The 27,030-nt window shown below is 45.4% G+C and overlaps 1 protein-coding gene across 1 annotated transcript in view; it reads left to right on the forward strand.

The window, feature by feature from the left end:
* Nucleotides 1-5,049: 5,049 nt before the first annotated feature.
* HS3ST4 (heparan sulfate-glucosamine 3-sulfotransferase 4) overlaps nt 5,050-27,030 on the forward strand; it is a 438,392-nt gene continuing 416,411 nt past the window's right edge. The window contains exon 1 of the mRNA XM_053671476.1: nt 5,050-5,789. Coding sequence (XP_053527451.1) covers nt 5,050-5,789 — 740 coding nt within the window. The remainder of the gene's footprint in view (nt 5,790-27,030) is intronic.

The following is a 27,030-nucleotide window of genomic DNA, read 5'->3' on the forward strand; positions in this document are numbered from 1 at the left end:
AGTCATGAAATCCAAAGACCTACAACCAAGATTGCTCTATCCAGCAAAACTTTCATTTAGAATGGAAGGACAGATAAGGTGCTTCTCAGATAAGATCAAATTCAAGGAGTTCATCATCACCAAACCCTTATTATATGAAATGTTAAAGGGACTTATCTAAGAAAAAGAAGTTAAAGAAACATGAACAGTGAAAGGACAACAAACTCACAGTTATTAACAACCACACCTAAAACAAAAGCAAACTAAAAGGACAGCTAGATCAGGAGTGGAAACATAGAAATGAAGATCTCAAGGAGGGTTAGCAACAGGGGAGTGGGAGAAGGAGAAGGGGGGAGAAGGTACAGAAAATAAGTAGCATAGACAGTAGATAGAAAATAGATGGGGGGGCAAGAATAGCATGGGAAATATAGAATCTAAAGGACTTGAGACACATGGTCATAAACTAAAGGGGGGTAATGGTGGGGATGCAGGGGTAGGGTGGAGGGGAATGAAGGGGGGAATAGAACAACTGTAACAGCATAATCAATAAAAAATTAAAAAAAAGAAACAAGGTTATCTTTTCAACTTCTTATGAGATAATAGTCCTATCCGGTTAGAGTACTACCATTTTGACCTCCTTTTAAGCATCATTACTTTCTAACACCATTATCTCTAGATATTGTCACCTTGGGGGATAGAACTTCCAGATATGGATTTTTTGGGAGACACAGTTCAGTTCGTAACTAAATTAACAGCAAATAAATATAAACAGAGGTTTGGGATTTATATTTATCATTTTCTTTCTTTCTGACTTTACTGTCTTGGTTTGTTTGGGTTTTTTTTTTTTTGGCTTCTTGAGTTAAACATGTAGCTAATTTTCTTTACTTTTTCTTCTGTTTTGGGTAAGTATATTGAAGATTTCATCTGTATTGTAAGTTGCTTAATCCTTTCCACCAGATTTTGCCATGGAGTGCTTTCAGCTCTCAGCATTCCCTCGTTTTCATGTGAGATCTTTTCCAGTGTGAGGTCCTGGACATTCATGAGCATTACTGTTAGGTTTTGCTCCTTTTGCAAGTGTATAATGTCCTTCATTGTCACCATGTTGGTTTTCCCAGGAGGTTTACCTCCAGATTTCTATAAATACACTTTTTTAAATTGACAGGTCAAAGATATAATGGAGAGAGATATTGTCTATATATGCAATGTGAGGCGAGGTTTCTGCTATAGTGCTGGGACAGTGTAGACTTCTGGTCTGTCATTCATCCACCTCTGCGAAAGGAAACTCTAATCTAGGCTTGCTGAAGTTATTTGGTTAACGGAAGAAGAGATTAATAACATGTGTGGTTTCTTCAGTCAGATAGTAAAGGTTGTGTTGTATTCATAGCCAACCATCAAGACTTAGGAACTGAAAACCAAGGTGTATTTCTCAATCATGCTTCCTTGTCATCAGCACCGAGATCATTGGTGTCTGCACTCACTGTGGAGGACTGAGCAGATGGAAGCTAGAACATGCTCAATCCAACTTCTCGCACAATTGTCAGGCAGGAAAAACCTACTTCCACTGGTAATCTCCCCCCTGCCTGGCACAAGAGACAACCTCACTCCTCCTCAAGCTACATTAGCCAGTGTCACAGAGTCACACCTACCTTTAAGGGGCCAAGAAAATACATCCTTTCTGTGGGCCACCAAAGAACCAAGAATATGTGGTGAGTGGCATTAACGACAGCCTTACCCTGTATGCTCTATGTTTCCAAAACCTGATTTTTTGCTTTTTGTTTGTCATTTTTTTAGAAAGCTCCCTTCAGTTATGTGAGTTATCACACAACCTTCTAGTAAATTTCTTTAATGAAAAACTAAACAAAACTGAAGTTAGCGAAAGTTAGTTTCTGTTGCTTTAAAAATGTTTAGATGGCATTGGACTTGGCATGATGAATGCCACTGAGCAGATTAGGAAAGTGGACTTCAGTTCACATACTGGGCTGGTTTTGACAAAAGGGTACACACATTTTTTTCAAGGATAAGGTTTTACTGGGAGCAGGCATGGCATGAGCCAATATTTAGATTCAAATAATTATTGGTAGCTACCACACATTAAGCAGGAGTCCTGTTATTTTTGTATATTTTTCTAAGTCAATTTCACTCTTTACACAATCTGTGGTGAGTCTTATCCATAATCGTATATGTAGAAAATGAAGTGTAGGGAGGTAAAATGACCTGTCCGAAAGCCACTTAGCTGGCAAATGACAGCTTTGTTCTAATTTTATCATCGTATCATATGGAGGGAACCAGAATAATGCAATGCATGTTAGAGTACCGTGCACTCATTGGTTTGGCAGCACTGTGAGATACGTGAAGTGTGGGAGTGAACCTTGAATACAAAGGGAAGGAGGTTGGAGTTCATTAGTGAGTCAGTGAGAAGAAGGTTCCTGAGTTAGAGAGGGTACTAGTAGCTAGCTGCCTAGGATCAGTAGCAATGAGGCATGCTGGAGGCCTGGACACCAACTGGAGGAATATTGTGAAAACTCAGTCTGATTGAGCATGGGTGTTAGCTGTGGAAACAGAAAAAACCTTCTATCTAGTTTCTAGACCCATTGGGGATTGCCGAAGTTTTGAGTTCCCCTTGTGTAGATAGCCCCTACTTTTCACTACAGGTCCCTTAAGAACCTGCTCCGAGAAAAAGCCTGGGTCAAGAGAAGAAAAAATAATAGGTACCAGCCTAAGGGAGAAGTCTACAAAGTGCCTCTCCCACAAAACCAATTCTCCCCCATCAGTTGTAGGGCCTAACATTTCATCCATGGACTCCATTCCTTCTCGAGCCTTTTATTCAAGTGTGACTATTTGGGGACCAGAGGGAACAGGGATCCTGGGAAGTTTCTTCATTAGCAATCTACAGGCAAGTAACATACACGCAGGGGAGCAATCTGGGCAGCCGCCATGAAGAACAGGGCACACACCCTCTGCCTAAAGCGGGCTTCTCAGCTCTGACCGAGGGGCCCAAAGTTGCTGGATCTGCTATTTCAATAGCAACGTTGTATCTAGATATTTTTTGGGGAAATCCCCAATTTAAAAATATTCCAACTGTTTAAAATTTCTTCATATGACTGTGCTGGCCACATTCACTCTCAGTTTGCCATCTCTGGGTTAAATCCTAATACCATTTTGTCGAAATCTTTCTAAATTTGAAAGCACATCTTTAGCAAAATTAGATTAGAGAACAGGTGCTTTGGATTGCTGAGAGGGCAGGTAGAGAGTGTGGGCACTACTTGTGCAGGAGGACCCTGGGCCACACACTGGGTGTCCTCGTGCCTGGACCTTGAAAGGGCTATGGGCCTTGGCAGTGGCAATATTTGCTGCAACCAGGGCCTCCTGGCTGACCACCCTGAACTGGGTGGGAGTGCACAGAGGGGTGGGTAAGCTTGTGCTCCCCTCAGCTCCACTGGGCTCCTTCCCATGAACAGTGCAGTAACCCAGTGGTGTGGTATTTGAAAAAGCATCCCTAGTTACACAGGATGATTTACAGGACACCAGACTCTGCATTTTAGAGGTCTCCAGTGTACCATAAAAAATACACTGTAAAGGAAGAATCTGTATCAGAACTGAAGCGGCAGTGAAGGAAGCTCATGTCCAGCTGAGAGCAGCAGTGAGCTTTTGTTCACTCAGGGAAAAGTCCCTGTTTTTCATCCTATTTGATTAACATTTTTCTTCCTCTTTGGCATTAGATATCTAGTTAATATTTAGACATTGTATACATTTTCTTTCAACTGTTGTATCCATTATGTGAGCAGACAGAACCAGCAATGCCAACCACACCACACCTGTCAGACACCCAGCTGTGGCTAGCAAGATACTAGGGACGCCCTGGAGCCAGGCCCTGGCAGGGACTGCGCAGGGACAGCCCCTGTCGCCAGGAAGCAGAGTCGCCCAGCTTGTGCCTGTTTATTAGGTGTTTAGAGCTATGACGGCCTCAGTCTATTTCAGTCCAGGGAAATCTGAATTTCTTTAGCCGCAATGTCCCTAAGGGACACAGGTGTAACTGTGGTTAAGCAGGGACAGTCTCATCTCTTGGGGCAGAAAGCAGTCACGTGGTGGCAGGACAGAGGCAAAAGCTCTGGAACAGGAATACCTGGGGGTCTGTGTCAAACCTTCACCCATTAGGAGGTCCAAGATAAGATGAGGAGGCTGGAAAGATGGAAGTTGGGATGGGCAAGCTGTTATGGAGAAGATATTGCTCCTGGGCCAAAGGCAGGAGGATATCCAGGGCGAGAGAAGGGTGGGTCAGAGACCAGCAGAGTTTGCCTGGAGTCCCAGGAGAAGGGGAAGAAGCCAGAGCTCGCCAGCCTCCGGCTCCCGGGTGCACCGTAGCAGTGACAGGCGGCGGGCTCTACGTCCCAAAAAGTACTGGGAGAGGATGGAGAACACAGAGTCCCAGGCTCCTGAGAAGGGGAAACCGCAGGGCTGGGCGGGGAACACCTCCAGTGTGTTTGGGTTGAGGCGGCGGAGGGGGCGTGGGGGACACGATCTCCGTTTCCTGGGCGCCCCAGTCCTGCGCTCGCCTCCGCTCCCGCGCCCCCTCCGCAGGCGCGCGCTCGGCGCACTCCCTCGTCCCTCGGCGGCGCGAGGCGCGCGCCCGGCCCCAGACCTCCACTCGGCGCCGCTCTGCTCTCCCAGCAGAAAGTTAGCAGCGGGGATGGAACTCGGGGCTGCAACAGCGTACAGCGGCGGCCGAGGCTGAAACAGGACCCGCGGTCCAGCCGAGAAAAGGAGGCGCTGCAGGCAGAGCAGGTGCAGCCGGCGGGTCCGCGCGCCCCCCTCGGTCCCCTTGCCAGAGGCTGAGGGGGGGTGGTGGGGACCACCGGGACTCCGCGGACAGAGCGGGTAGGGGGGCCATGCGGCCGGGCTTCCCCGCGGCTCAGCGGGACAGCGGCCAGGGCCGGGGGCGCAGCGGAGTCGCTCCATGCAGCCCGGGCGGCTGGGCAGCAGCGGCGGCGGTGGCGGCGGCGGCGGGGGCGGCGGCTGAAACCATGTCCGGGCAGCGCTGGGGGCCGCCGCCGCCGCGAGCCGGGAGCCGCGATGGCCCGGTGGCCCGCACCTCCTCCGCCTCCGCCTCTGCCTCCACCTCTGGCCGCGCCGCCACCGCCCGGCTCCTTGACTAAGGGGCCGCCAGCGCGGAAGCTGCTGTTTATGTGCACCTTGTCCCTGTCCGTCACCTACCTGTGCTACAGCCTCCTGGGCGGCTCGGGATCCCTGCAGTTCCCCCTGGCACTGCAGGAGCCGGCGGGCGCTGCCGCCGAGCCCCCGCGGAGCCCGCCGCCGCCCTCTCTGCCGCCTCCCCCCGTGCGCCTCGGCGCCCCCTCGCAGCCGCCCGCGCCGCCGCCGGACAACGCGAGCCTCCGGGAGCCGCCGGAGCCCCGTGAGCAGGCTGCCGCCCCCGGAGCCGACGGCTGGGGGCTGGCGAGCGGCGGCAGCGGCGGCGGTGGCGCCCGGGACGCCTGGCTCCGGCCCCCGCAGGCCCCCAGGGAGATGACCACGGCTCAGAGCTTGTTACTGGAGAGGGAAGCGCAGGAGTCCAGCACCACGGACGAAGACCTCGCAGGCCGGAGGGCGGCCAACGGGAGTAGCGAGCGGGATGGCGCCGCGAGCACCCCGGACTACGGGGAGAAGAAGCTGCCACAGGCGCTGATCATCGGTGTCAAGAAAGGGGGGACCCGCGCGCTGCTGGAGGCGATCCGCGTACACCCGGACGTGCGGGCGGTGGGCGTAGAGCCACACTTCTTCGACAGGAACTATGAGAAGGGGCTGGAGTGGTACAGGTAGGACCCCGGGCTTGGCTGGTGGGGAGACGCAGAGGGGAAGTCCAGGCGCCGTCCTGATGGTCCTGCGCTCCACGAGGACTTAGCGAACCCTGGCGGGGTTGCGTGGGGCGCGGCGGAGAGGGCGGGGGCCCAGCTAGGAATCACTTTATTTAAAGGAGAGGGCAGAAGGTGGCAGTGGGCTCTGTCCGCTTGGGCTCCTGGTCCAGGTAGCTGCTTTCCGAATCTGCGCAGCTTCACGCGGGGCGACCCGAGCCCTCGTGCCCTCAGAGTGTACCCCAACCCAGGCTCTTGAGAGGCTCTGGGCTTCTGTGTTCTCAGCATGCCCGGACGGGCATGCTGAGGAGTGAGGCAGGACAGCGCTGCTGACTAAAGGACTTTGAGATGGCCGGGAACCTCACAAAATTGCCTTCGAACCCATTGCTTGGCTGGAATCCAACTTTAAGTATGTTCAGGTTAGAGAAAAATGAGCAGGGAACCTTTAAAAAGATGGTGCTGCCAAGTTCGGACTTTCTAGTAAAGACTGAGGATGTTCCCCAGCTCCAGGACTTTCTGTCGCCTGTGGCTCAGTGAACGCTGGGCTGTCTTTGCCGCTGGAGCATTAATGTGGACGTGACAGTGGTGCCTTAAGAGGACTCATGCCCTGCACCCCTGCCCTTTCGCAAGACTGGAGCTTCCTTCTCGCCAGATGTTCCCCTCCCTCCTGCCCCACCCTCTGCCAGCGGTGAGAGAAAGGGAGAACAGGCCACTAGAAACTTAGCGTAGGTGAAATAAATTCATAACCCATCTTTCTTGCCAGCCGTAACATTTAAAACAGCACTGGTGTGGGTGCCCGAATGCAAACCTGCTTCGGTTTTTTTTTTCTTTCCCTCTTTCCTCCTGTTTTATATCCCTTTGGAAAACAGATCTGGCTGGTTGGCCCCATCTCTGTTGCATCTCAGTAATTAATTGCAATTGTCAAACAGAAACACAGGCTTTCCCTGTTAAAGTGATGTTATCATGTTAACAGAGCCAAGAGGTAAAGATTGTTTCCTAACAAGTTGCTTTCCTGTTGAAGAGCGATGGGCTTCTTAAGTTTCAATTTACATCCTGGGAAAGTTTTAGCAATAACTTCAGAAATATATAATGAATGTGTGCACTGTGATTGCTTTTCACCCTACTTTTAAAAATATGCCTTGTGCTTTGAAAACTGAAAAGAAGTACACTTAGGCATAAACATTCCAGCACATTGAAAGGAAACAGCAAATGTGTCTGTTAAAGTCATGTCTGTTTCAACACACAGAACTAATTGCAGTATTTTAGGCAGCTTCACACAGTCCCTTCCTATCAAAATATAAAACAGCAAATGCCTAATCTAACTGGAAAATCAGTATTTAGAACATCACAAGCCATGACTTCCAGTTTGCAATTACCATTAAAAAGGTGTTAGGATGATTGATGCAACCATAGCAAAGCACAGAAAAAGGGCATGTTGTCTGGGGAGGGTCCAGTTAATCGTTGGTTGTGGGAAGGTCCTGGCTTCTTCTGGGGGGAGCTTTGGTCTTATGAGGGTAACTGGCTTTTCCCCCCACTTCTAATTTTAAAGCCGTATATCTTGTGAGAAGTGTTCTTGGGAAGAGGGAGGCATGGCATAATGATCAGATCTTTCCAAAGTGTGTTTGGGTAGCTTTGCAGCAGCTGGAAGCAGAAGCGGGTGTTTGATTGAGATGACTTACAATAAAGTTGATGGTCGATGGAGGGTGTGGTGGAATGCATGTCCAGAAGTCCGACAGTAGGGTCTGGAGGACATTCTGACCGAAAGGATAGAAGATGCCTGGTTTTTTGGATGTTCGTTTACATTAGGCTGTACAAGAAGATACATAAACTACCTGGCTGTCAGGACTTGGCTGTGGAAGGTACCTCAGCACTGTGGTGTTTGGGGCTCAGCGTCAGCATTTGGTAGCTACCCTTAGAGATGTTGTACTGCAGAAATGTAGATGGAACTTGAGGACCGTGTGGTGTCTCTGTGTCCTCGGCCCCTAGCCCAGGCTCTCACCAGCGGTGGGTCCCTACGTGGCTTAGCCGTGAGACTGGAAGTGCTGGAGAAGAACTATCAGATGCAGAGGGAATCGTAGCCACCAACGCCTGGGTGTTGAGATGACTCCCAGAAAGCCCTCGCACGCACAGGGGCCACGTGTGCTGGGATGACTTGGTCATCTCTTTCACCTTACTAGGGATAGCAGAGCTTTCAGGGTACCTGTGGGAATTACCTTAGCTCTGTTGCAGGCTCCTGTTTCTCTGTTCCGTGAGAGAAGAGGGCGTGACATCCTCACTGTATTGTAGAGAGGAAGCAGTGCCACTGATTCAGACTAGGAGCAGAGACCCTTGATTTTGGTTCCTTGGTGTGATTCCATCTTTTCAGTGGTGGCCTCTGGACGGAAATGGTTCCACTTGCTTCCCGAACTCCATGTATCCTGTCTGGAATCTTACTCTTCTATGTGCCCCATTAAATTCGAGGGTTTGATTCTCCTTGTACTTATTTTTTTTTCTTTGCAATGTGCTTCCCAATGGCCTACTAATTCTGCGAGTGTTTCTGAGGTTTGTGTTTTCTGCAAGAGGGGGAGAAAAAAGAAATGGGGGCTGCTCTCTGCAGAGCTGGTCTGGGCTTTCCTCATATCCAGCTAAGCAGCCCTAGCAGCTTTATTCGGTATCACTCCATTTGTGTGTAAATCCATGTTTTGCTTTCTCCTGTGCTGTTGATCTAATGCGATTTAAAAACATTTGGGATTAGAACATGTGCATTAGATTTTCAGGCCGAGATAGTCTCTTGGATTAGGTGTTTGTGTTACAGCTGCAGAGAAGCAAGCTTCTGTTTGTGGACCAACCCAGGCCAGCGATTAATAAGGAGGCTTGGGGGAAATATATTACACCCTCTCCTCCCCTCCCACCCCCACCCCTGCCACAATAAAAGGGCAAAGCTACAATGTGCTTTTCAATAAAAGCTGCCACAAGCTGTCTGGGCAGAGGCCTTAAACCCCTCTAAGGGAGGGAACCTGGTGGCAGGCCTGTCATGGCAGAACTCAGCAAAGTGACAGAGGCAGCTGGAGCTGTTTCCTCCCTTGTGGTTTAGACTGTAGAGTGACCATGACCACCTTGCTTTTTGAAAACTACTCAGCCCCAGGGTGATGGAAAGTGATCCTCCATGGTTTCAAGTTGTCGTTACTGCACACAGTTAATACACACGTCACACTGGCTTGGGGAAGATACTGTCAGGAGACGGTTTCAGTAGTCACTGTCATACTCCCCAAAGGAAAGTGGCCAACAGCATTCTTTGTACCTGGGTATCTTGAGAGATGGAAGAAGGACAAGACACTGGCATTTATTGAATGCCTGTCATTGTGGTGGTTGGCGTTTTATAAACATGCGATCACATTTGAGTGTCATGATGAGGCTGTGAGCATAACGGCAACTCTGCTCTTTCACAGGTGGCTCCCGAGGTAAAAACTTGCTGAGGGTTTCTCAGCTAGTCCACGGTGAAATGACCAAGTCTATCCCATTGCAGAGTTTCTTCCCCTGCCCCACACTGCTGCACATAACACACTAGAAGGGTCTTCTTCTTCCTATAGTGTTTCACTCAACGAACATTTATTAATATTTACCATGTTTCTAGTACTGTTTCAGGTTCCTGGGATAAAGTGGTGAGCAAGAGTGATGAAGCACCGGTTCTGGAACTGACGTTTCAGCAGGGGGTGGGTTAGGGAGAGACAGCAAACCAACAGACTTTCTTTTTACCTTTTTTCATGTGGCTACTAGAACATTTAAAGTTACACTTATTACTCACATTTCATTTCCACTGGGCAGGGCTCCTGTAGAGCAGTGGTCTTAAACTGTAAACATGCACAGATCGTCTGGGGGGGATGTTGTTAACATGAAGATTCGGATTCAGCAGCTTTGGGGAGGGACCTCACATCGCGTGTTTCTAACGTCCCACGTGATAATGATACTGCTGGTTCCTGGGCCTCACTTGGAGCAGCAGGGGCTTAGAGAGTGACTGGTGCACACATGCCTTATTGCGCTTTGAATCAAATGATCTGGGAGCTCTTCTCTGTGGTGGTGTTAGAAATGAAGTGAGGGAGTGAGGTCCTCCCATGTGAAGATCTGGGTGGAGAGGTTTTCAAGTGAGGGAATAGAAAGTGCGAAGGTCCTGAGGTGGAAATAAGCCTTGAGGACCTCCAGAGTGTTCTTTTATTATTTCCAAAGCATAGCATTTGTAGCAGAACCAAACTTTGTTCAAAATCTGGCTTTCTCACTTACTAGTTGATGATTTTGACTGGGTGACTGATTTAACATCGCTAAGCTTTAGTTTGTTTATCTGATTGTCATTTCTTCCTTGCGGGATTGTTGGGAGGAGTAAAGGAAATAATGCAAGCGAATATATTTTCTAAACGAAGAATGAGTGTGCTACAACAGAAACCCAAATGGGCCCAAACTGGGTTTTCCCATTTCCCAAATCACCTTGGTCTCCTACGGTTTTCTTTCTGTCGTGCTGCTGTAATGTTGGCTGGAATGCCTCTTTATTGGGTATGCTTTGGGGAACATTGGCTTTGCCATCTCTATCTGCTTAACCTTTTAAACCAGGGGTCACTGAGGGCCCACAGGAGTCCTCTAAACTAGTGGAGTGAACCAGCTGGAAGAAACAGGAGTGTGTACCTTCTGTCTGAAGGGGGTCCACCCCTTGCTTCCCGCTTCTCTTGTCCATGCTCAGGTGTTGTATCAGGGTTACCGACTCTCCCACTCGGTGAGAGGAAGTGGTCATTAGGTTTTAATGTGAAATCTGGTTTTTAATGTTGGCAACAGAATGAAGTTTCTTAAAAGTATTGTGTAGGCCAACAGTGTTAGGCAAACAAAACCCATCTCTGGGCACTGGCAGCTGGCTACCTCTTGGCATCCACTGCTTTAAGCCCATTTCAGAAAGTAATAGGGATACGTAGCCCCTTGGCAGTTGCCAGAATTGTTGCTTACATGTGCTGTTTTAGTTTATACTTTTTCCCTTTTTCCCAAATCTTGCAACAGCATGGGGAAAATACCTCCTGGATATTTTGCAACAACAAAAGAGGCCATAGATAAACAGGAGAATTGAAGCAGAAAAAGACAATTCATAAATACATTTCCCATTTGTTCCTAATAAACACTTTCTAGAAGGTGATACAAATTCTCAGTTGTTCACTTACTAATCAAGAGTGCCCATATTTGGTCCATACAGATAAATTGTGCTTATAAATAATAGATTCTGGCCAGAGTTAAAAAAGTTGGGTTCTAGGTTTTGCTTTGCCACATACTAGCTCTGCTGGACGACAGACAGGTTACTCAATTAACCTCTGTCTCTTTCATCTTTGTTTTTTTTTTTAAAGATTTTATTTATTTATCTTTAGAGGGGAGGGAAAGAGAAAGGGAGAGAAATATCAATGTGTGGTTGCCTCTTGTGCATCCCCTGCTGGGAACTGGCCTGCAACCCAGGCATGTGCCCTGACTGGGAATTGAAGGGTGATGCTCTGGTTCGCACGCAGGCCTGCGCTCAATCCACTGAGCTGCACAAGCCGGGGCTCATCTTTTTTTTTTTTTTCAGGTGACGAGACAGTGTTGTCTCCATAGGGCCTGCCCATTCATTCACTAAAATACTTTGATTCTAGAACCAATTTCTGTGTTACTCAGGGGAAGAAAATGGTAGAGTAGGAACACCACTGTTGGGATAATGTTTCTGTATCTTTGATTCTGAATCCACTCATCCTCATTGTGTAACAGTGGACGAGTTACTTAATGTCACCAAACCTCAGTATCTTCATTTGCCTAATGGGCTCCATATTACTTCCGAGGGATTATGTGAGGATGAAATAAAATGGCAGTCAAAGTGCCCCACACAGGATTTGTGGTATAGCTGATTCCCCTTTTCCCTTCTTTCCTCTTTCCTCCCCAGTTTCTCTTTTTCTTTGCTTTTCTTCTTCATTTTCCTTCAATTTCCTCCTTTTACCTCATCAGTCCTGAAGGTCCCAAAGAGAAAGCTGTAATGCATTTTTCATTTGAATAGTCTTTTATTTCAAGATTATGTCTGAATGAGGGATTTCAAACCCTGAAGCAGCTCTTAAGTAGCTCTCCAGAGAATAATCAAAACTGGATTCCAGAATTAGGTCTCTTGTAACTTGAGCAGGAGGAGGAGAAGTGCCTGATTTCCTGAAGCCAGGGATCTCCAGGATGCGGAGGAGTTGTGGAAGGGGGCGCTAACATTCCCTCAGGCCCGCAGGAGAAGTCAGAGCTGTTTGCCTAGGACAGCGTGTGCCTGCCCTCCCTTTTCTGAGAGTGCAGGACTGTTCGGGAAGACCCCCGTGAAACCCCTGTCCTGAGATTCGGCTTCTTTCACTGGTGTTCTCCTGCCATCATAACATTAATTTATTTTTATTTTCACTTTTAAATCAAGTCAGGAGAGAGGCCTGGAGACTTTAGGGAAATGGATGATTGCTAGGGCTCTATGTCAGAAAGTTTTAAATATTTTGGTTGTACATAATGGACGGTGATGGTGGCTCTGGAACTAACTGAACCATCAACCTGTTACAGTAATCTCTTGATTCCACTGATTTCTGTGGGTTAGCAAGGACCTCTGTAACCTTCTTGGTAATTTGAATCAGAAATTATAATTCACTGATGGAACCTTTCAGCCCATCTTGCCATTAATTAAAGGCAAGTGGTTGATTTTTTAACAGTAATTAGGATTGCTTTCATTTAACTTTTTTTGACTTTTACTTGGGGATATAAAATCGTATTATAAACAGAAAAGGTAATTTATTGGCTTATGTACTTAGGAAGTCTAGGTGGTAATCGGCTTCAGAAAAAAAGCTGGATCCAGGAGCTCAATGATGTCATTAGGTCCCTCTCTCTGTCCCTTCTTTGTCGTGGTGGAGTCTGCCTCGCTTCATTCTCAGACAGGTTGTCTCACCACATTTTAGGCAAGCTGGTAAGCAGCAACCCTAGACAAACATATTTTATGTTTATCGATTATTTTGAAAATAATTTTCCTCAAGAGCTTCTGTAAGAAATTCCTGAAGATGTCTTTGGTGCCAGTTGGGCTGTGCACCCATTCCTAAAGCAGTCACATAGCACTGAAGTCAGTCCTGGTGGAGCAGCCCCTCCTTGGTTCAGGGTGGTGGTAGGAGCCGGGAAGCAGAGTTAGTCTCATTCATCCCATAAGGAATAGGGTCCCCACAGAAATTGAGGTGGGGGTCAATTAAACCTCATTTTCATTAAACATATGCAGGACCATTCTGGGACAGGCACAAGATCTCTCTGAGGATTTTAACCCAGGAAGAGGAACAGTGGGATAATTTGGGAGAATCATGCCTTTATTTTAGTCATGTACTTATTCATTCATTGAACATGTATCGATTGTGAACTGTGTGCGGGGTCAGACATGAATCAGTCATGTCCAGTGACCTGAAAGAGCTCACGGGGCAAAGAAAGGGATGAATAACTGATTACAAGGTCAGAAAAGTCCTGACAAAGTAGGATTTACTCCAGGAATAGAAGGATGGTTTAATCTTAGAAAAATCTAATAATTTGATTTATTCTTAATATGGGTGAATGAGAAAAAAATTTAGGATTTGTTTAATGGATGCTAAAAAGAGACATCTGATCAAATTAAGCATCTATTTCTGGTTTTTAATACAACTTCCTGATAAAACAGGATCATTCCCAAACCCAGCGTCACATTTAGTGGTATAATACTAGAAATACTCCCACACTTCAGAGCAAGACCAAGTGCCCGTGGTTGTCACTGCCATTTACTACTATTTACTGCTATTTGCTCAGAAATTAATAAATAATACAGTTAGATGTGGGGAAAAAAGTGGGGGGGATAGAGTTATCACCATTTGCTAGTGAGTTAATCTCTCTTTGGAAAACCTAAATAACTAATGACCTCTATTAGGAACAATAAGAGGATTTATTAAGGTGACTGGCAAGAAAATTGTGCAAAATCTATAGTTTTCCTATATGCCTACACCAGCAGTTTTGAAAATACATAATGAAAGAAAATATTCTATTTATAGAATCACCAAAGAGACAAAATAACTAGGAATATATTTAGCAAAAATTGCAAGGGATTTATAAGAACAAAATTTCAGTACTTTACTGAGGGGCATTAACATAGAGGAGCAAATGGAGAAAGACCTCTTTCTCTAGGATAGCATTTTCTTCTTTGTATCTTTCTGTCCTCCCCTTCTCTTTAGCCTTTTTTACTGGAGTCCTTTGCTGCTAGATGGAGACACATGCACTGTGCTTGAGAGTGGTCTGAAAATACTGTTTATGTGAGCATGGCCAAAGTGCTGGGCTTCATTCATATGATTCCTTTACTTTCCACACTTTGTCTGATTGAGGAGAGGATGGTAAGACAACTGTTACTATTTAGATTCAAAAACAGTGTTATAAATCCTTGGTGGGGTGGTTATATCCTGAATTTAGGGGTGGTAGGACTGTGCCCAGACAGGTATGGATTAGCAGTTGAGTTGGTGAAAGTTAGTAAATTTATATGCATTTCTGTAGTTACAAAGCAAAAAACAAACCAGGGACAAGCAATGGTTATTTTTAATGAACCACAAAGACAAAGATTTAGACCTGAAAGAATAACAGTATCAGCATGGCAACAGTATTGGCCTGGCAACAGTAGTGGTGGTGACGACAGTAGCAATGGTATGACAGTAGCAGTGTAACCATAACTGTGGTAGTAACACTGGTGGTGGAAAGAGCAGCTGGGGTAACAGTAGCAGCAGTAGTAAGAGTCGGGGCAGCAGTAGTGGTGGTAAACACATACTGCACTTGCACGTGCCAGGCTCTGTTCCATGCAGTGGATTCATTCAGTCTTTACAAGAACCTGGTGAGACAGGTACTGTTTTGCCCATGTGTTACTGGCGAGGAAACTGAGGCGCAGGGCAGTCAAAATGTGGAGTTGGGATTCAAACTACAAGTATTTGATGCCAAACATACAGCATGTCCTTTTACTTGTCACAGGGGTCTTTCACACCATGGAGGTGTCTTCTGGACTTATGGGAATTAATGTCAGTTATTAAGCAGTTTTACTGTCCAGGAGCTTTGGGTCCCTGTGTGCAGACCTATTGGAATGCCCACAGCATAGGCTCATTAAGGGTGGGAGGGTCTTGTCCCAACATAAAAGTGGCTTCCTTTCTGTTCTGGGACCAAGTTCATCCCCACATTAGGGCCTTTTAATTCTCTGTTGTCTCCTCCCGGATACTCAGTCCCCTGATTCCGAAGCTGAAGGTGTCTCCTTATCTAACCTTCAGATGACTGTTCACATTTCAGCTCCTCAGAAAGATATGTCCCAGCTTCCTAATTTAAAGACCTTTCTCCACATCTGAGCTTTTTCTGACGCTTTGTTTTCTTTGCAGTGTGTACTGCTCTCCAACGTCATCCTAATTTAAATTTCTCTCTCTCTCACTAAAAGATAAACTACATAGGACCAGGGGTCTTTTCCATTTTCTTTGTTGCCAATGTCCAAAACAGTATTTGGCACGCATTAGACACTCAATAATGGTAATTTATTAATCACTAATTATGAAGCAATGAATGAAAGGCAGGCCTTCTATGTACTAAGTTGTCTTCCAGAAACTTCTGAAGAGAAGTAACACATTTTTTGGTAACTCTGGCTGACGACTGTTCTAAGTTCTATCTCGTACTATTTCTGCAAGATTACTTTGGGTGTAGGAAAGATAAACTCACTCAAACAAGCTATGTGGGCTAGACATTCTTTCTAAAAGGTCCCTATAACACAGGGCATTGTCTCAATTGTTCTGCACAGCAGCCTGATAAAGTTGATACCTTGTTATGCCATTGTAACCAATAAAGAGAATGAGATCTCAACGCGAGTGACAGCAGTCCCGGGGTCACGTAGCAGGCTGTTGTGAGCTGGGTTTTTTTTTTTTTTCACTGTAACATGTGGCTTTTGGATTTTGGCCTTTGTTGCTTTCACTGCCTAAGTTTTAGGGGAACTTGGGTTATTCCTGGTAGACTGTTATGCTCCAAGATCAGTTGGGATTTTGTTTCTTTAAGTGCATTATTAAAACTGCATAATCATCACTTAATAATCAAACCATTACACTGAGGCCCTATGCTTGACTTGTCACTCCCTATAGGTGTAGGTACACCGTCCCCTGTGCCTCCAGGTTAAGCCTTCTGTGAGGGGTTGGAGGTGTGGGGAGCCAAGGAAACATTTGAGTCAAACCGCCAGAGTGCCTCTGTCATAGGACACTTTGGCTGTTCAGAGCTTTGTGGTATTTTGAAAAATAAAGCTAAACGCGGAATCAGAAATTAGGGATCTGAGCCTGAGTTCTGTGTCTACCTTGCTTTGTGTGCATAGGTGCATATGTAGCCTCTGAGCCCTTGTTTTCTCATCTCTACAATGGGAAAACAGCTTCTAATAACTCTGCAGTGATTCTGCAAGGATAGGGTAATAGTGATGTGCTGGGATCTGCTTTGCCCGTGTGTGTCAGTCGTTACTAATCCATGCACGTTTCCATGAATCCCCCCGGTAATTGCTTTTCTGGAATGTTGCACTCCAGGGAGTACCTGAAATACAGGACAAGCACTCTTATCATAAAGTTAGATTAAGAAGTTTAATTTACAGAAAAACATTATAGGCCATGGATATCAAACCTTGTGAGGGCAGACTGCATAAACATGCCCAGGATTCCTGGAGCACCTCTGTCACTTTAACTCCTCTCCTTGACTCAGCTGCAGGCCACATTTGCTTTTTAGGGTCACTCTGCGGATGAGAAGCTTTGGAGTGACCAGAAGAGTCTCATTTTGTTCTCTTTTGACCTGTCATCCCTTTCCTCTGGCACACCTTGCCCGTGTTTCCCAGGCTGGCATATTTATGTCCCACCTCTGGATGCCTGACTCGCCTCCTTTCTAAACTATGGAAGGCAGCGTAATGCCCCCCGTCCCACCCAGATAACCTGTCCTAACCTCCAGAACCTGTGAGTATGCTTGAATATGTGGCAAAGGGAGATTGAGGTTCAGTTGCAGTTGGAACTGTGATGGCTAACAGGGAACCTAGAGATGGGAGATAGTCCTGGGTTCTCTGGATGGGCCCAGTGTAATCGCGGGGTCCTTGTGCACGGAAGAGGGAAGCAGGAGAGCTAGAACCTGAGGGATGGCAGCGTGAGAGGGGCTCAGCCTGCTGTCATGGGCTTTGAAGATAGAGGGAGGGGCCATGAGCCAAGAATTCAGACAGCTTCTAGAAGCTAGAAAAGGAAAGGGAATTGTTCTTCCTCTGAGTCTCTGGAAGGAAGGCAGCCCTGCTGACACTGGTGTTGGCCTGTGGAGACCCTTCTAGACTTCTGACCTCCAGAACCGTGAAGCCAATCAGTTGGTGGCCATTTGTGACAATAACAATACACTCTCCTCAGACACTTCTAGCAGTCAGTCTCTTGAGTTTTTTTCTTCCCTTTGCCTTTTCTCTGTTTCTGGATAATAGCACCTCTGAGACTTGTAAGGTCTCTTGCCAAACAGCAACATAGTTGTAAATGTCCACTATTTGCAGATGGCACCACTCTAGTTAGAGTAAAAACCAAACTTCTGCCACCAAGAGACCCAATTTAGAGCAGCTTCAATAAGATAGATGGTTTCTCTCCTACGCAGTGAAGTCCATATTTAACACGTGTAGTGCTGCATGGTGACCAAATGCTCAGAGGGACCCAAGCCCAAAACAGTGCGTTCAGGTACACAGGTGTGTGTGTTGGAATAGCAGTCCCGTGTGAACACTCAGCCAGTCTAGACTGGGGGGGGGGAGGGGAGGTGGGGAGAGAGCAGGGAGAGTGGAGCTCCAGAAGGTCCTTCAGAGACTCAAGTTCTAGTCTTTCCATCTTGTTGCCACACCATCTTCCAGGGAGCTTGTTAGAAATGCAGAAAATCAGACCCCATCCCAAATTTTCTAGAGCAGACTTGACATTTGAAGAAGATCTTTAGGTATTTATTGTGCACAGAAGTTGAGAAACTTGGCCTTAGAGCAAGCTTATTCAACTTTAGCAGCATTGGCATTCTGGGCCAGGACGGGCTTTGTCGTGGGGGGCTGTCCTGGGCATCGAAGGGCATCTCTGGTCTCTCTGCCCTGAAGATTTCAGGAACTTGGTCCTCACCCCCAATATTACAGCCAAAAATGTCTCCAGACATTGCCACATGTCCCCTAGGGCAACGTCACCTGTGGTTGAGAACCTCTCCCTGCCTTACAGGTGTTCCTCCTTTGCACGATGTGCATCCCAGCAGCAGGACTACAGTAAGGGCAGAAGTCCAGGAAGAAATGTACACAAGCAAGGCAGAAGTGCCACTCAGCTTCTGCTTTCATTTTGTCAGGGAGATTTTGTGGTGTGGCTTGTCCAGCTGCAGTGGAGTCTGGGGAACATATGAGTGTCTCTGTGCCCAAAAAGGAGGGGAGAGAAAGTTGGGGGACAGTCAGCTGTCTACTAAAGTAGTAATGCAAGGGTGTGGTCACACTGGGTCTCCTTTTATTCTCCTCTCTCAGGAAGTAAATCAGTTGGAGGGTAAACTAAATTGAGAAGGATGTGTGTATGTGTGTGTGTGTGTGTGTGTGTGTGTGTGTGTGTGTGTGTGTAATAGAATGTGGAACATAGAACTAGTTTAGAAGATCACAGGATATTTTAGAGCACATAAAATTTACCTGGTTCACGAGTTTGCATCTTCTAAACTTCAGTCATGAATGTTACTCTCGCAAGTTTTTTTTCTTTTACCTATAGAAAAAAAATTTTTACTTGCCTATACAAAGGAGTGCCCCAAAACTTGAAATGACCTTCTAGAGGGCAGGCACCTTGTAGTACAGGCTTCCCCCACTTGGTGAGTATTGTAGGAACCCCTCTGTATCAGTGTAGCTGCTGTGTTGTGAAGAACTGCATTGAATTTGTTTGAGGACTTCAGCGCATTTGCCCATTTCATGATGGGTGATTTATGAGCACACCTGCCCACACTGCACTGAGTGTTCAGCAGTTTTTGACCAAAAATGGCATGACCCCCATGCCCTACTCTCCTTATTCACCTAATCTCTCCCCAAGCAATGTTGTTTTTTTGTTTCCCTGGATGAAAAAAATCCTTAAAGGGAAACATTTTGCCTATGTGGAAGAGGTGAAATAAACAAACAAAAAAAATCAGAACTGCCCTGGCTGGTGTAGCTCAGTGGATTGAGCACTGACCTGGGAACCAAAGGGTTGTGGTTCAATTCCCAGCCAGGGCATATATGCCTGGGTTGTGGGCCAGGTCCCCAGTGGGGGCCATGTGAGAGACAACCACACATTGATGTTTCTCTCACACTCTTTCTCCTTCCCTTCCCCTCTCTCTAAAAAAAATAATAAAAAGAAATAAAATATTTTTAAAAAATCAGAATCACTAAAAGGCATCAAAATTGATGAGTTCAAAAACCATTTTGAACCTGTAAATGGAACCTAATCATTGAAACAAATAAGCAAGCAAAATATAACCAGAGACATTGAAATAAAGAACAAACCGACAGTAACCTGAGGGGCGGGGGGAGAGGGATAATGGGGTAAAATAAGGGAAGGTCCATCAAGGAACATGTACAAAAGACCCATGGACCAAGCCAAAGGGGGGTAGGTTCGAGGGTGGGAGTCAGGGATGAGTGGGGTAGGGAGCCAAGGGGGGGTGAAAATGGAGATAACTGTACTTGAACAACAATTTTTAAAAAAGAAGAGAAACTGTTTTTGAGCAGTGGAAAAAATGTCTCAATAGGTATATTACATCAAATGGAGAGTTTTTTGAAGGTGACTGAAGTTTAAACATGTAAGAATAAATACATAATTTTCTATAAATAATTCTGTTTTTGGGTCCCCCTTCATATTGTTTTTACATGAAAAATAATAGTTTTATTTATGGATTTTAAAGACTTTATTATTACTCTAAATGTGGTTACGAGATGGAGATATACATACATATGTACATATCTGTATATATGTATCATATACATATGATGCACATATCTATGTGTGTGTGTGTGTGTGTGTGATCTGTATCTCTGTATCTCCATGTCTCCAGGTCTTGGTCTCTCTCTGTATCTGTCTGTCTGGCACCACCTGCTGTGCCAGCCTCAGGCTCATCCAGGCTGCTCCAGTAGACTTCTATTCTTATTCGTGCTGACACTCTTGGCCCTCTGTAATCAGCTCTTCACATGGTCACTGGAGTAAGTGATCCCTTTAAAGCAACCCACATTGTACTCCTACTTTAAATTTTTCAATGGCTTCTTGTCAACCTATACATAAATTTTTGTTTTAGCCATGGTCTGCAGGGCCCTATGGGGTCTGATGCCTGCTCACCTCTCCAGACACATTTATTTGCTGCCTTCTCTTTGCTCCTCTGCTTGAGCTACACTGGCGTCTTCTCTCTACCCGAGAAGCCAAATATGACCATGCCTCAGGGCCTTTGCACTTGTTGCTCCATCCACTTGCAATGCTTTTTGCTTAGATAATTGCATGGCTTGCATCCTACTTTCAATTCAAGCCTCTGTTCAACCATGTCCTCCTCGATATGGCCTTTTCTTGTACCACCTGGACTGACCTTGTCCACTTCTAATAGTAAGAGCTCCATTCATTAGAAATTGCTGCGGGTTGCTATTAACATTTGCCCACAATCCATAGTTACTTCAACTTCATTCACAGTATGAACTAGATGTCTCAATTTCCTGGTTATTAATTCTCCCATTGTGGTGGGAAGATCTTGTTTTGATATGGTGCCACCAAATGACCTTGATGTCGCTTGGGGCGGTCCCTTGAAACATGTTTATGGAATGCTCAACTATCCCTGTTATTTAAGCACACTGCCACTAGGTGGTGGTGAGGTGACACAGGCTGAGTCCAAAGTAGAGCGTTTTCTGAGATGTACAAAGTGCCTGGCTTCTGGCTCCTTGCGCCGGAAATAATCCTGCATATTTGCCCCTGTACCACAGGAGGCTTTATAAAGGATTTACTTTCAGTAAATAATAAATAGACATCATGACAGATGTTTAAAGCATATTTAAAACAAACTCTTTAAAAAAAGATTTTATTCTTTTTTTTTTTTTTAGACAGAGGGGAAGAGAGGGAGAAAGAGAAGGAGAGAAACATCAGTGTGTGGTTGCCTCTCACATGCCCCTTATTGGGGACCTGGCCCACAACCCAGGCATGTGCCCTGACTGGGAATTGAACCGGCGATATTTTGGTTTGCAGGCTGGCTACACCAGCTACTGCGGGATTGTGTTTCTTATCAATATCTCTATCTTTTGTCCACCAAGAAGAAGAAATTGTCTGAAATCATAATATATTAGAGCACCTTTAAAAAAAGATTTTCCTGTTGGTTGGAAACTTGGATTTAGCTGTGAAACTCTATTGGCTACAATTCTTCTGGTTAAAACACACAAATTAAAGGTAAAATTTGATCCAAGCATGATCCAGAAAGGAATTGAATGGCTTATGTATCTAAGAAGTTCTGGATGATGGGGGCAGCCTAATTAGGGGTTAAACAATGTCACCAGATTTCTTACTTTTGTGGCCTGCTGCCTCTGAGGCATTTGGTTACTTTCTTAAAACCCATGCCCTGTGGTTGTCAGTGGGTGCCAGTCCACTTCTCTTGTCCCAAATGCAGTAGGAAAAGTACGCCATCTTCATCCCAGATGGCTCAGCTGAAGTGTCATTGGGGCGAACTGTTTCCTTAGGGCAGCCAGTCCTGGTTGCTAGAGGGGCTGTGAGCTTGAGGCACCCCTCTCTGGAGCAGAGGTGGAGTCAGTGCTCCTGGGGCACAGAGGAGGCAATTCGGGCATTTTCCCAAAGCAGACGCACACAGGGTATGGTTATCAAAGCCAGGAAGCTGGGAAGTGGGTGCTGCTGCCAAAACAACAGATGCGTGTTTCGAGTCTCGTCTGTTCAGATGTAATCTTTCACTGAAGCACAGCTGAAAGAAACACACATTGAGAATGCCACTGGCTCCTGTGGCTGTGGGAGATCTGGGTGCCCCCTGCCTCACTGCCCAGAAAGGAAGGAAGGAAAGGGGGAGGGAAAGGAAAGATGGAGAGGGGGGGGGACACAAGAAAGGACACTTGTTTAGTCTCTGCACCTAAGATGTGTTAAATACTGAAAAAACATTCTAAAGAACCTGCCTCCTGAAATCATCATTTATTTATTTAGACTGTTTTCTATTTCCATCACATCCTGAGCAATCCCTGGAAACTGCCTGTGCACATTTAAAGGGATTGCATATCTTACTAGAGAATTCTTCAGCTAGTGAGTGAAAGGTTTTATCCCATTAAGTCTTTCTGTTCCATGCACTTCAAGGAGAGAGGGAAGAATGCACTAGCATTTCAGTCTTAGCATAACAATCGGGCAGCCTGGGATTTCTAGAACAGCCTGATTCTGCGTCATTTTTCTCCATTTTAAGGGAGGGCCTGCAAAAGAGGCTTACATGTGACTTAATTTTTATGCTTTTGGAAGATTTTTTTATGGAAATAAATTAAAATTTCTGAAACTTTTTGGGGCATATTTAGGGCCTTGATGTAAACATAGGTATCCTGTGTGATGGTGTTTTCTTCATGTGTGTATGTGCAAATTGTATGTTGAAGTTTCTTTGTGAAGGTCCCTCAGCAGGCAGAGTTGCGCTTGTAAAGCCCCAGTGTCCAACCCATTTTCCGTGTGACCTTAGGCCTTCTTGAGGCTCCAGCTCCAGCCATCCCTGACACTTGTCCCCGTTTGCTGTGGGGTCCCTCCCCCTTTCCCTGTACACTGGGAATCAACTTCCTCATTCTCCCGGAAAAGAAAACTCCAGGCCTTTTCCTCTTTAAGGCTTTGCCTGCTGGAGGAGCAAGATGGAGGAAGCAGGAGTTGTACCAAAAATACTTCTTGTTGGTCATCCGGTGTCCATTAGGTCCATATATACGAATGCTTCTTTTGAGTTCTCTTCCAGATTACTCGTGATTTTTTAAAGATATTCTCAAAATTTCCTCAAAAGTCTTATTTTAGAAAAAGGTAAATTTAATAACCAGCAGATTATGCAAGGAGTTAACTTTCATGATTTCTGCTTTTCAGCAGTTGTGCTTTTGCATATTACAAATTCTTGGTAACAGTAGCTAACTTCCTTTGCTTATATGATTAAAAGGAAACCCCAGTGTGTCCTATTCCTCCTGTGTCACTTAATCCTCACAGCAACCTCTGCTGAGGTAGGGCACTGTCTTTTTGTGAAAACTGAGGCATAAGGAGTTGTACAATGGTACTGAAAGATCCGCAGGTCATTACCAATGCAACTTGGATTTGAACAGGGGCACTTAGGGTGCATTGTTTTGGCCACAGTCCTGTGCTACTTCTCAGTGAGAGAAGGTGCTGGTATCTTGTTCCATCCAGTGTCCAGAGTCCAGCTGTCTCTTGAGCCGTCTGCAGACAGAGCTGTAATTGTCTGGGAGCCACTTCTGCAACCAAATTTCACTTCTGCGTCTTAGAAAATAGCTCTGCTACAGAATTTTGAGGCCGCTTGGAAAGTAAACCTGCATATTTAATGCTATGAAAGGCTGTTGATAATGTCCGCTTACTAGAGTTGGGTGCAGAGGTTTCAGCATCTCAGCACTTGGGTTGACTTCAGAGTCCTATTGATTTTCAAGCCCTGCTGTGCACTGGTTGCTTCAGGGACCCAGTGACTCAGCTGCGCCTTCTCCAAGTGGGGCAGCTGAGGTCTTAGAGTTGCTCTGGGCGATACATTTTTCAAAAAAGAAAGGGAGAGAAAACCCCTCCAAGGGTAGGCTATTTCAAGGTAGTGTGAGGGGTAGAAAGTAGCTCCTCTGACCTGCTGCCTTGGCTGTGGGCCATCTCTGTATGGAGGGCTGGTGGCAGAGACGGTGCTTTCTCTCTCATTTCTTCCTCCTGTTCCTCCTGAGGAATCCCCCTTCCTCCGGAGGTTGACAGCTGCCTTTGGAAAAGTGTTTTCATGAACAGAGCTTTGGTAAAACTTTGGTAATAACATACATCTTTCCCTTGTTACAAAGCTCTGTGACAGACACTCCTGGTCTGTGTAAAGTCAGTGCACGGTGCCTGATGTGGAGGTGCAGAGCTCCCCAAACCCAGCTCCTCCACAAGCCTGACTCTGCCTGTTCCCTGCTGTGCCTACACACCTGTCCAGAAGGTGGGCTGCGCCCTTCCTCACCCAGTGCAGGGTGGCATGGCGCATTGATAGTTGCTTGTTGTTTGTTCCAAGAACTTTGAAGTGCACCCTCTTCCCAAACAGTCCTCGTAACAACCCCATGTGAGAGACTCTACCGTTTTTAAACAGAGTCTAATTTGTTTTTCTTTTATTGTTGTAAAAAACACAAAATATAAAATTTACCGTCCTCACCAGTGTTAAGTTTACCATTAGTTCAGTACTGTTAAGTACATTCACACTGCTGGGAAACAGATTTCATCTTCTAAATCTGATTCTATTCCCATTACACTTTATTTTCCTTAAAAATAAATCAGAAATATCTTTCTATAGCACCAAGAGAGAGTCTGTTCTTGCCTCCATTTTATACGTGAGGAAACTGAGGCAGGGATAGTCAGATAACTTGCCCAAGGTCACCCTGATCCTGTGAAGAGTTGGTGTGAAGCCCAGAACCTCACTGTCAGACTCTGTACTCAGCACAGAGTTGTGTTCCAGTCTTCTGACCCACCCAACCCTTGGAATACAGTAGGATTCCACTTAAATTAGTATTATTTAAGTCATCTGTATTCAGTAAAGACAATTAGAAAATACTGAAAGCATTAAAAATTCAGTCACCTAAGGGTGGCTATCACTGATAATTTAGTGTCACCTGTTCCACAACTATTTTCAGTAACTACAAAGTGTGTATTCGTATAGTTTTTTCAAAAATATGTATTTAAAAATAATTTGCTTTTTTACCACTAAAAAGTGGTATCATGAACGTCTTCCTATGCCTAAAGTATACTTTTGTGACATAATTTCAATATTTTTATGAGTGTAAAAAGTAATATAGACAATGAGCTACCCCAGAGGTAGGGCATAACCACAAACAAACTGCAGAAATAAACTGCAGATAAACAATTAGACAAGAGTTACCACATACAGCAATCACAATAATAATAAGAACAATGATAAAGAACATCAGAAGGCATTGTGGACATATCTTAATAATGGGATGGCATTGTCCTTTCAAATTAAGATTTAGAACAAAATGACAACCCAGAATCCATAAGGGAAAGCTTGATGGGTTAACATACAGAAAATGTAAAATTCACGTACAGGAGGATACTCATCAACAGAGTGTATTACCCAGAGTGTATTAGCCAGCTTGGGGCTGCCAAAGCAGAGTACCACACCTGAAGGCCCCAGTGACAGAGGTTTATTCTCAGAACTCGGGAGGCCTAAAGTCCCATATCACGGTGTGAACAGGGTTAGTTTCTTCTCTGGCCTCTCTGACTTGCAGACAGCCGTCCTCTCCTCCCTGTGTCCGCGCATGGTTGCTCTCTGTGTGTCTGTGTCCTAATTTCACTTTCCTCTAAGGATCCCTGTCATATTGGATTAGGGCTCACCTTAGTGACCTCATTTTACCTGAGTTCCTTCTTCAAAGATGCTGTCTCCAAATCTATTACGTTCCAAGGTGCATGAGTTTGGGGGACACAAAACTCAGGCTGAAATGCAGCTTGAAAGCCAAGTGAAGAGCCTGGAGGACACACTGGTATATGAGGGTCTAAGGGCCCAAATTGCCTCTTCCCTGGGAGCTGCTGGGATGCCTGTGCCACCTCTACTGTCCTTATTCTTCCTAAGCTGCTCAGATTTAGGATCATCTGTGTCACCAGTTTTATATAACCATGCTGTAATCCATTCAGCGATGCAATTAAAGTTTAATTCCTAGAGACCAACCTTGAAAAAAAAACCTTTATAGTAAAAGTAACATGATATTAGAAGTAACATGGTATTAGAAGAAAAAGACAGTGACAAAAAATTAAAATGAAAGTAAAAGTCTCTCTAAGGCTTACATCCTGCCTTCTGCACTGCCCACCTCATTCCCTGAAGGGAGCCACTGCTGGCAGTCGGCTGTTTCCTTCCCTTTGAGCTGCTCACACAGTGCAGTGAGATGTGGTCACTGATACAGTCTGATGACACAGATAGATGAGGTGTTATCGACACTACTAACACTGTTGCACTACTGTAGTTCGTTCACACCCCATGCTGTTTCACCATCTAGCAGGCTGAGTGCTGGGTTTAATCTTTCCAGGATGCTATGAGGGGGGCCTCTTACTAGCCCATGTTTTAGATGAGCAAACTGCAGCTCAGAGATAGCCAGGAACTTGCTCACAGTCACGGAGCTGGGAAACACTTCAGCCATAGCTGCTGACTTCTGAGCTGTATTTGCTGTGGTGCCTTGTCATACGCTTTCCACAACACTGCATACAGGTCATGTTCCTTAACTGTAACCTTGACATTGTGTTTCCTTGTTGGGTTGTATCATGACAGAATGGCCATTCCTTTAGACATATGCCCCAGTGTGCAACGTTAGAGACCCTTTGATATATTTGGTAACTTGTCAGAAAACAATCTTATTTCTAAGTTCTTGGGGAAAACCTGCACATGGCCTCCAAGTAATGATACAGATTTAGTAAAAGTCATTCCCTTTTCTGCCCTGGCATGTACTGGCTCTTGATAAAAACTTTTAATTGTAAGGATGGATTCCATGTACAATTACCACAGAATGAAGGAAAATAGGCAGTGTAGTTATCATTCTTGGATGTTCTCGTTTAGAGTTTAGTTTCTATTATCAAAATGATCCTCAATGCTTCCTTCTCTTCTGCATGAAAGAGGGGAAAAGTAAATACTTTATTTCTCTCTTTGAACTGTTGCAGAATCATTTTTTTCTGTAAGACTTGAGAATTCACGGTGAAGCCAAAGATTCCTTTTTTTATCCTCCCCTGAAGATATGTTTATTGATTTTAGAGAGAGAGGGTAGGAGAGTGAGAGACAGAGAGAAACATTGATTGGTTCCCTCCCATATGTGCCCTGACCAGGGATTGAACCTGGAACCCTTTGGTGTAAGGGACAACACTCCAACCAACTGAACCACCCTGCCAGGGTGCCAAAACTTCCTTTTTTAACTTTCCCAAGCAATATTTTTTCAAACTATAAGAGAAACTTTATTCAGAAAGTCAGAGAGGTAGAAGAAGTGAGTGGAGAAGAA

The sequence above is a fragment of the Artibeus jamaicensis genome, unplaced genomic scaffold (genome assembly GCF_021234435.1).
Source record: "Artibeus jamaicensis isolate MK-2021 breed Jamaican fruit bat unplaced genomic scaffold, CSHL_Jam_final contig_700, whole genome shotgun sequence".
NCBI lineage: Eukaryota > Metazoa > Chordata > Mammalia > Chiroptera > Phyllostomidae > Artibeus > Artibeus jamaicensis.